This window comes from Diospyros lotus, chromosome 10, assembly GCF_014633365.1.
Source record: "Diospyros lotus cultivar Yz01 chromosome 10, ASM1463336v1, whole genome shotgun sequence".
NCBI classification, from domain to species: Eukaryota; Viridiplantae; Streptophyta; class Magnoliopsida; order Ericales; family Ebenaceae; genus Diospyros; species Diospyros lotus.
In genome coordinates, this window is record NC_068347.1 from 3,427,809 (window position 1) to 3,438,224 (window position 10,416).

The following is a 10,416-nucleotide window of genomic DNA, read 5'->3' on the forward strand; positions in this document are numbered from 1 at the left end:
GCAGAAGCTATAGCAACATTTGTCTATTTGTTGAATCTCTCACCAACAAGGGTTGTCATGAACCAAACTCCAGATAAAGCTTAGCGTGGAAGGAGACCGTCTGTAAGTCATTTACAAGTCTTTGGGTGTGTTGCTTATGCTTTGATAAATTCACAAGTTCGTTAAAAGCTTGATGAAAAATCTGAAAAATGCATTTTTATTGGTTATTGTACTCAATCCAAAGCATATAGATTGTATGATCCTCTTAGTGGAAAGATTTTAATTAGAAGGGAAGTGGTATTTGATGAAAATGCAAGTTGGGATTGGGGTGAACAATAGATACAGCAAGAGATGCCTATGCCTGTTGAAATCTTCTCAAAGGAAAGACAAGAGCCAACCCCTACAAGTTCACCTGCTATGGCGTCACCAAAGTCACCAACTTCAGTAACACTAAGCAGGAACTCTTCATCCACAACTCTTCAAGAGTCTTCAGATAAGACACCACCAAGGAAGTATAGATCTTTGACTGATATATGTGCATCTTGTCAGTTTGCTCTTACTATTTGAGACCCTATAAAAACTAATAGGGTCGAAAACTAATTTCGTCTATGTAGCTCGCTGGAGAAGGCCCTCGACCATAGATAAAAAGCCAGAAGATGGCCAACGTCATCATGTCAAATATGGGCTTCCTTTTGAAGCGCAAAAGAAAATTCTTTATGGGTCACAAAAGGAGGGAATTCACGAGAAATAAATGACAAAGAACACGACTAAACATGCTGGAAATGATAAAGGTGGGGTCCACACTTAATGAAGAATTTGGGAGATATGGAGTTACCACCTTGGATACAAATGGTGGGGATGTGCATGGTGGGGACCTTATGCATAGGCCTCAGTCAATATCTCTTTTGATTAAGAAGAACCCCCCCAATTATAACACGATCATGCATGGTGATAATGAATTTCCCGGGCATGTTAAAGATAAAGGGAAAGAAGACATCGGTACGATAAAAAACAATTCTAAGTCGTGGGTACATATTGTTAATGAAGAAAATCCACGTAAACAACAACAACAACAACTAGAATATATCACCCCGTACATTCAAGAGAATGGTATTCCCAAAATTTAGTTCTCAAAAGACATCATAAAGGATGGGTCTCATATTTGAAAGAGCACGCTTGTGGGCTACTTTATTGAGCGTCTTCTTCCATTCCAAGTGGTTCAGCCACTGGCTCGGAGGATGTGGCAAAGGTTTGGACTCATTGAGGTATTATCAAACAACTCAGGTTTTATTTCTTCCAATTTGATAACATTGTTAGTGTGCTTAGAGTATTCAATGCTAGCCCACATAACTTTGCCGGATGTCATATTTCCCTTCGTCGTTGGGAGCCAAGTATGATTTTGCTTAAGGACACCCATCGAGTCATCCCTGTGTGGGTAAAATTTATGGGGTCCCTCTCAAGGGTTGGAATAGAAAGGGATTATCTATGATTGCTAGTGCCTTAGGAGAGCCCCTCCATGCGGATCCAATGACTAAGCATAAATCTAGATTGGGTTTTATTAGGGTATGTGTTGAGATTAACACTTGGTCCAGCTTTCCTAAATATATTGAATTGTTCCAAGGGGTAGATGAAATAACTAAGGAATCTAAAGCTTTGAAGTTTCAAGTAGATTATCAGGGGTTGTCGTCAATTTGTTCTCATTGTGTGGTGTTTGGTCACTTAGTGACTAAATGCCCAAATAGGCCAAAAGACTCGGTCCTTAATAATCTTGGGGGCCCTCCACGAGGGGAAGTTCCAGGAACATTATTTGAGAGGGTAACAAAGTGCCATGTAGAATCCCAGGGAAAAAATAAAAAAATTGCTCATAAAATTGCCATGTAGATGGATTAGAAAGTGTTATGGGCGATCTCTGGAATTCAGCTGACAGGCTGGACTCGCTTGAGAAGGGCGAACCCAAAATACCCAAAGCACAATAGGCCGACCGGAATTCCTTAGAGGCTTACCAGCCCATAGATCGAGAACCACCAATGAAGAGTCTCACGGTAAAAAGTTAGGTCACCTGAAGACAGCGAGCTCGCTCTAAGCGAGCTCACTCAAAAAACATCCCAGCATCACAACATCACGACTTCCGCTTCGCCGAAGGATGCGCCAAAGATTAGAACAACTAGGAGATCGCGAGATTATCGGAAGCGATATACACCTGCCTATCAGAAGTAATTCAAATCCCTGAACACAAGGAACCTATCCCTGATATTCTGAAGCCGATAGGGAAAGTGCCATCAACATAATAGACTCCTTCCATATTTAGAACTGATTCGAATTGTAAACAACACGACTCTATTTATAGAGAAGAACACGCCACTGTAAAGGGATCGATCACAAAAATTACATACTGTGACTGCCAGAATAACCAGAGAATAGCCATGGACTAGGCATCATTCGGGCCGAACCACGTAAAAATCTTGTGTGCTTATTGTTGGTTCTTTTGCTTCTGTTCCTTACTCTTCAGCACCTGTTATTGCACCGCGGGCTCTCGAACTTCGGTTGACAGTTCTCGTACGTCAACATCTTGGCGCTAGAAGGAGGGCACCGCACTGATCGATAGCAATGGCGAGAGGAAGGAATGCGCGAAGCTCTGATGCAATCGTCGATTTGCCGAAAAATCGTGACAACCGACCGCATGATGATCCGCCTGTCGGAGGGTCCGTAGCCCCAACAACGGAAACTTCGATTCCATTAATTACCGGAGTCACTGCTGAAATGCCCCCGTGGGCTCCGGCTCAACCTGCCGCCCCAACCGTCGGAGCAGGGGCGATTCAAGCCTGGCAGCAACGTCAGGAAGCACTGGAAAACACCGTAAGGCAGCTCACTGAGGCGGTCAGGGCCCTTGCCCGGGCTCAGCCGCAAACGGCCCCGAGACAGCCAGAACCACCATCACCTCGGAGAGCTCGCCACCCACGAGAGGAAAGGCCCCCGCCAAATGAAAGAGAAGATGACAGGGTTCCCTCGTCAGAAGGGTTAGTAAATTCCTCCAACTCAAAGTCCAAAAGTACAGACTCCCCGTTATATCGCTCCCCAGGGAGAGGAAACAGGCGACCGTAGCCCCAGCGATCTGCGGACCAGGACACAGCTGTAGAGGAGTTGCTTCAAAGAGTGCAGGAGTTGGAGGCATGGCAAGGAGCTCATGGCCAAAATAGTGGCTACGGAGAGAGGACGCCGTTCACGAGAGAAGTAGAGCTCGAAGCTCTCCCCAGGAGATTCAAGGTTTCAAGCATACCGCAGTACAATGGGGACAACGACCCCTATGACCATCTGGACACATTCAATGTCCAGATGGACCTGCAGACCACTAGCTCGCTGGTAAAGTGCCGAGTGTTCCCCGCGACCTTGGGAGACATTCCGCGTGCTTGGCTCAGAAGCCTTCCATCTCTCAACATTGGCAGTTGGGAAGAATGCCAGCGGAGGTTCCTCGGTCAGTACAAGGCACTGAGGCGGTAGCTCGCTCCTCCATGCCACCTCGCAACGGTCTTCCAAAGGTCGAGCGAGTCCCTCAAGGACTACATTGCCAGGTTCCGGCACGAGGTGAGTAACGTCGAAAGTCTCTCTGATGAAAGTATCTTAACGGCCATCTCGGCAGGCCTCCGGAAAGACGGGAAGCTCTATGAGAGCATTTACAAATCCCCCGTTACAGATCTGGGGGAGTGCTACGAGCGAGCTGCAAAGGAGATCCGATGGGAAGAGGCATTCGGTTTGAAGAAGCCCACCGGACATAAGGAGGAAGCTGGGAGTTCTAGCCGAGACAAGAAAAGAAACGACGGGGGAAATGGAAGGGACAACCGTGATGAGCAGTCTAGCAATCAGGTAGCTAAGCGAGCTCGACGAGAAGAGTGAGAGGAGCGACCTCCAAGGCAGGGCCGTTTCAACAACTATGCGACCCTATCGGATTCTCAAGAGAGGATTTTCGCTATGGAAAAGAGGAAAGAAGATTTCGGGAGGCTGAACCCGATTAAAACTCCCAATAAGTTCAGAAACCGGGAGAAGTTTTGTGCGTACCACAACGAGGTAGGGCACGACACCTCCGAATGCTACTCCCTAAAAGATGCAATTGAAGAACTGATTCGAAGGGGCCAGCTACGAGATTACGTGGTGCGACCTGGAAACCAGCCACCCCAGCAGACGAATCAACGACCTCCCCCCGAGGATGAGCATGCGCCTGCGGTTCGAACGATCTACACAATCCGCGGTGGACCTCACCTCGCAGGCACATTGAACAAGTCGCATGAAAGGTATGTACGCGAAGCTAATCACGTCTTGATAGCAAGATCTGTTGAGCAGACGGGACCATCTAAGCGAACTAGGGTGGCAATGAAAGAAATCACCTTCTTCGAAGATGATGCCAGGGACATACACTGGCCGCACAATGACGCCTTTATCATTCGTGCTCGCATCGGCAATATGGAGGTACGAAGAATAATGGTAGACACTGGCAGCTCGGTGAACGTGATGCATAGGGCCTGTTTCGACCAGATGGGACTAGGGCCCAAGCAATTAAGCTCATCCCCAGAGCCGCTCTACGGATTCATGGGAGACGCAGTTGTTCCCATAGGGCGGGTTAAACTCCCATTCACTGTTGGGAGCCCAGGTCGCGAAGCAACGACGATGGCAGAATTCCTCATTATTGACTGTCCCTCAGCGTACAACGTCATACTCGGGCGGCCGGTGATGAACGAGCTGGACATGGTCGCCTCAATTAGGCTCTGACCGTCAAGTTCCCAACGACAATGGAACAGGATGCGTGCGGGGAGAACAGCACCTTGCGAGACGCTGCTATGAGGACGCGGTCAAGATGGGGGCCAAAGGAAAGAGAGTGAACGTGGTCGCAGGAGGAGCTCAGCGACCTTCAAGTTAGAGCGGGGTAAACTATGACCTAGATCCTCGAGAAGTGGATTGTGACAAAGCCTCTGGCCCGGTGGAAGAACTTGAAGAAGTCCTGGCCAGCGAAGTGGATGCTGAAAGGTGTCTGAAGCTCGGAAAGAATCTGGCCCCTGACGTAAAGTACCAATTGGTTGAATTCCTTAAAGCTAACTTGGATGTGTTTGCTTAGAACCATGAAGATATGGTAGGCATAGCCCTGGAGGTCATGTCGCACAGGCTCAACGGGGACCCCAGCTACAGACCAGTGCAGCAGAAGAGGAGGCCAATGACTCTAGAGCGTTACGTCGCCCTTAAAGAGGATGTGGATAAGCTCTTGGACAATGGATTCATCAGAGAAGCCCAATACCCAGTCTGGGTAGCCAATCCAGTCCTGGTGAAGAAAAAGAACGGAAAATGAAGGACATGCATCGACTTCACCGACCTGAACAAGGCCTGCCCGAAAGATAGGTTTCCCCTTCCCAGGATTGACCAGCTCGTGCATGCAACAGCGGGACACCAGCTCCTTAGTTTCATGGACGCCTACTCGGGATACAACTAGATCCCCATGAATTCTAGCGAGGAGGAGAACACGTCGTTTATCACCAATCATGGGCTGTACTGCTACAAAGTTATGCCGTTCGGACTGAAGAATGTTGGGGCCACCTACCAGAGGCTCGTGAATACAATGTTCGAAGCGCAGATTGGGAGAACAATGGAGGTATATGTCGACGATATGCTGGTTAAATCTGAGTAGGTCGCAGATCATGTTCGCGATTTAGGAGAAATGTTTGAGGTCCTCAGGAGCTATCGCATGAAACTAAATCCACTGAAGTGCGCTTTTGGAGTGGCTTCCGGGAAATTCTTGGGATTCATGGTCAACAACAGAGGCATCGAGGCCAACCCGGAGAAAATAAAGGCCTTGCTGGATATGAGATCTCCCACAAAGAAGAAGGATGTACAGAGCCTTACCGGTCAGGTCACTGCCCTGAGCCGATTTATCTCCAAAGCGACTGACAAGTGTATTTCTTTCTTCAATACGTTAAGGAAGGCCCAAGGCTTCGATTGGAGTGAAGAATGCGAGCTCGCCTTCCAGCAGTTGAAGGCGTATATGGGACAAGCGCCGCTACTTTCAAAACCTAACGATGGGGAAAAATTGGTCGTCTATCTGGGAGTGTCAGAGCACGCTCTTAGCGCAGCATTGGTTCGGGAGGAAGAAGGGGTGCAATACCCCATTTACTACGTCAGCAAGAGATTGGTGGACGCGGAAACAAGGTACACACTGATGGAGAAGCTCGCATACTGCCTAGTCACAGCATCAAGGAAGTTGCGTCCCTATTTCCAAGCCCATCAAATCGATGTTCTGACCAAGTACCCCCTGAAGTAGATTTTGCAGAAACCAGACACCTCAGGTCGCCTGTTGAAATGGGCGATCGAGCTCGCTCTGCTCGACTTGGAATATAGACCAAGGACGGCTATCAAAGGGCAAGCACTCGCGGATTTCATTGTTGAATTCACTGGACCAGCCCAAGTGGGAGAAGAAGCCTCGGAAGGACCATCCTGGGAACTATATGTTGACGGATCGTCAAACGATCAAGGAGCTGGGGCTGGAGTTATGTTAATCAGCCCGGAGGGCCACAGGATCCTCTGTGCCCTACGATTCGGTTTTCGAGCTACCAACAATGAGGTGGAGTACGAGGCATTGCTCGCAGGGCTACGGCTGGCAAAAGAAGTACGAGCTGAAGCAGTTGTAATCCTCAGCGACTCCCAACTGGTCGTTAATCAAATACGAGGGGAATATCAAGCGAAAGGTGCAAAGATGGTGGCATACCTGCTCAAAGCGCGTGAACTTCTGGCCCTTCTCCCAAAATTCGAGGTACGCCAGATTCCCCGTTCTCAAAATTCCCATGCAGACGCACTAGCTCGACTGGCAACTGCGCGAGATACAGAGTTCTTGGGGGCTATACCGGTGGAATTTCTAGCTGCCCCTAGCACGGAATAATCGGCTGAGACGATGGTGATTGGCGAGCCCCAGGGTTCATGGATGAGTCCTATTCTGGAGTATCTACGGGGTGGAAAGCTGCCAATAGACAAACTCGAAGCGCGTAGACTGTGAGCTCGAGCTGTCCGCTACTGTATCTATGATGAGGTGTTGTATAAGCGAGGATTCACAACTCCACTATTAAGGTGTATCGAGGGCCCTGATTGTCGGACCGTGCTGGAGGAAATACATGCTGGACATTGCGGTAACCACGCTGGGGCTCTGTCGCTAGCCCATAAAGCATTTCGGCAGGGATTCTATTGGCCCACGATGAAACAGGATGCGATAGAGCTGGTGAATAGGTGTGAAAAGTACCAACAGTTTGCTAAAGTCCCACGAGCTCCTCCGGTCTACCTCCAACAGATGAGCAGCCCGTGGCCATTTGCTTTCTGGTGTATGGACCTGATCGGGCCACTCCCAACGGCTCGAGGCAACTGCAAGCACGCTATTGTGGCGGTAGATTACTTCACCAAGTGGGCCCAAGCGAAAGAACTCGCCGAAATCTCCACCTCCAAGGTATAAAAATTCATCTGGGATATTATCATTTGCAGGTTTGGGGTCCCACAGCAGATAATAACGGACAACGGGACTCAATTCACCAGCGAGCAGTTCATTCGGTTTTGCGAGTCATTAGGCATTCAGAAGAGCTTCACGGCCATAAACCACCCCCAAGCGAACGGGCAAGTCGAGGCAGTTAACAAGATCATCAAGCATGCCCTAAAGACGAAGCTAGAGAACAGGAAGGGTGCTTGGGCAGACGAACTGCAAACAGTGCTCTGGGTATATCGGACGACAGCTCGCACCAGCACAGGGGAGACTCCTTTTTCATTGGCCTATGGATCCGAAGCTATGATCCCAGCAGAATACGAGGTAACAAGCCAGTGAAGAGCCACTTTCAACCCAGAAGGGAATCATGAACTGCTAGCTGTAAATTTGGACCTACTGGAAGAAGCAAGAGACATAGCTCGTTTAAAGAATGCCGTATACCAACAAAGGGTAGCGCGTTACTATAACAAAAAAGTCTGGATCAGGCATTATACTGTTGGAGATCGCGTACTACGCTTAATACTTCCTGCAGCTCGGAAAGCCAGTGACGGCACGCTTGGCCCAAAATGGGAAGGACCCTTTGTCATCCACAAAGTCTTGGGCAATGGGGCGAACCATCTAGCCAACATGGACGGGGCTGTCCTCCCGCGAGCCTGGAATGCGGAGCACCTCCGCCCCTACTATCAGTAAAAGTGTTTATTTTTGCCTATGTTTCATGTTACAATTCTTTAAGCTCGATTGAGATCAATAAATTTTTGCCTGATCAATTTTGCCGCACTTTGTTATCTATTCTCCACAACGACATCTTAACATTTTCCGGGGAAGTGTAAAAACCATGGTTTGCGAGCTGGGGCCCATTCATCTTAGTCGACGGGTTATGGTTTGCGGCTTATCTGAGCATTCCTCTTGGTTCTCCCCCAGGTCGTGGTTTGCCAGATGAGGCCCATTCATCTTGACCCAATGTCACGGTTTGGCGCTTACCTGGGCAACCACTTCCATTTCGAGCGAAGGGATCACTAGCTGAGACCCCCCATTTCATCTCCAATATGGCCATGGTCTGCGGTCTACCTGGGTGTTCCCCCTCCTCGAACCAACCACGGAAGAGCCATGGTATGTTAGCTGAGGTCGCTATGCGACCTACCTGGACATATATCTTGGCCGGATCTTCAACTCCACGAATTTACAAGAAAAGCCTTGATATGTTAGCTGAGGTCACTCCGCGACCTACCTGGACGTGTATCTTGGCTGTCTTCGACTTTCCCGCAAAAATATCACGGGAAGCTCGTCTCAAGCCACAGCCCGTTAGCTGCGATCGTGAAATGGTCTATGCAGGCGTCTGATTTGGCCAAGTCGCAATACAACTCTCTCTATGTTTGTGACAGCTCGTTTTGGTTACTTCAAATAGCAGATCATTTATCCTCTCGACGAGCTGATCAAAGGGTCTATAAATTATTTACGACCTGCCGCTCAACTAGGAAAAGCTTTCGCGACAAGCAACATGCGACCTACAATCAATGATTTATTATTAAAAAACAATCGTTTTGAGAAACTCTTTAAGATCACAGGATTAATTCAAAGCGAACATCGTTTTATTTCAAGAAGGTATCTGATACAAGAATTTTCTGCCGAACTACAACATGAAGGAATGAAGCCTAAACAAACTAGAGGATAACCAGAGTCCACAATGATCTCTGGCTTCCACTAAAAGCAAGAAAAAGATAAAGTTCGCCGAATCCCAAGTGGCTCAGCAGTCTTCAAGCTTTAGCCGCGCGATCCAACAATCTTCAGATTTGACCGAGCGGCCGGCAACCTTCTTCCTCCCACATTCGACGGAAAAAGAAGAAGATTGCCGGACCGCTTGGCCGCAGCTAAAATATCGGGGTACAGCAAGCAGCCTTATGCCAACAAGAACATTCCACTAAGCAACCCAGAATAAACATGCCTTGATAGCTTGAAAACAAAGGGGGTATTTATAAGCCCCATCCTGGAACAAGGGGGGACGCACGGTCAAAACCATGAAAAGCGGGGCCGTAATGGTAGCCCTCGTTCCTAGGTATGCTGACTATTCCCGGAGTCCAAAAATTGTTCCCAAGGATATGGCGAGTCCCAAGACGACGGTCCAAAATTCTGGCCAGCGGCTGTCGAACTACTCCAGATTAGATATCTATGTATCTCTTCTCTAGTTTGCAGCAAAGTGCACCCTAGGTCGTCTCTCACAAGGAGCCTCACTTTCTTCTACCAACAAGGAGAACCAATATAAACAACAGTTTGTTTAGGGGGGGTTTGACAGAAAACTAAGTAACAAAACATAAAGATAAGGATAGATGAAAATCAGTAAATGAAATGCAACTAGCTGTGTATTTTTCCCCTCTGTGAAATCTTCCTCGTCCAACCTATAAATCTTGGCTTGTTAGATGTTTTAATCTTCGGATATCGAACTTAAAGCATCCCCAACAACCGTCCAAGGATTAGAATGATTGGAACAACAAAATGAATACAGAAATCTCTTATAAACAAAATGTAACCATTCACTCTCTATTCAACCCATCCGGAGCTATGCAAGAACAACCATTCAAGCACATTATATTCATTTCCGAGATGTTATACCAACCGGCTACAACACTCTGTTCTCTTAAGCATTTAACAGAAAATGAATCCATGCAAATTCACACAAATCTGCCATGAACTCCATGCATTCAAAAATTTGCTCAAACTAAACCAAATGGAAATGAATAAGATTAAAAAAAACAAACCAGGTTTTTTGCAGCTCATCCGGGACTCAGATTCCACACGGGTTCAAGATACACAACCAGTTACAATAGCTCTAGCCTTTCATTACAGCAAGGAACACAAAATGGAGACAAAATGAAGAAAACAGAAAAATGCTAACAAGAAAAATGGCCAGAATCTCCTCTCTTTTCTCCTCCCAATCCCCCTGG

The 10,416-nt window shown here is 47.7% G+C and overlaps 1 protein-coding gene across 1 annotated transcript; it reads left to right on the forward strand.

The window, feature by feature from the left end:
• Nucleotides 1–5,677: 5,677 nt before the first annotated feature.
• Nucleotides 5,678–6,892, forward strand: LOC127811830 (uncharacterized). The gene is made up of 2 exons (XM_052352016.1): nt 5,678–6,199; nt 6,287–6,892. The coding sequence occupies exons 1-2, from the start codon at nt 5,678–5,680 to the stop codon at nt 6,890–6,892; spliced, it is 1,128 nt and encodes a 375-aa protein (XP_052207976.1).
• Nucleotides 6,893–10,416: the final 3,524 nt, after the last annotated feature.

What these genes read in the sequence shown, in the direction of transcription:
- LOC127811830 (XM_052352016.1), top strand. Translation starts at nt 5,678, where the DNA reads ATGTTTGAGGTCCTCAGGAGCTATCGCATGAAACTAAATCCACTGAAG. An exon ending in AGAAGCTCGCATACTGCCTA is followed by an intron (nt 6,200 to 6,286) that starts GTCACAGCATCA and finishes TAGATTTTGCAG; the next exon opens with AAACCAGACACCTCAGGTCG.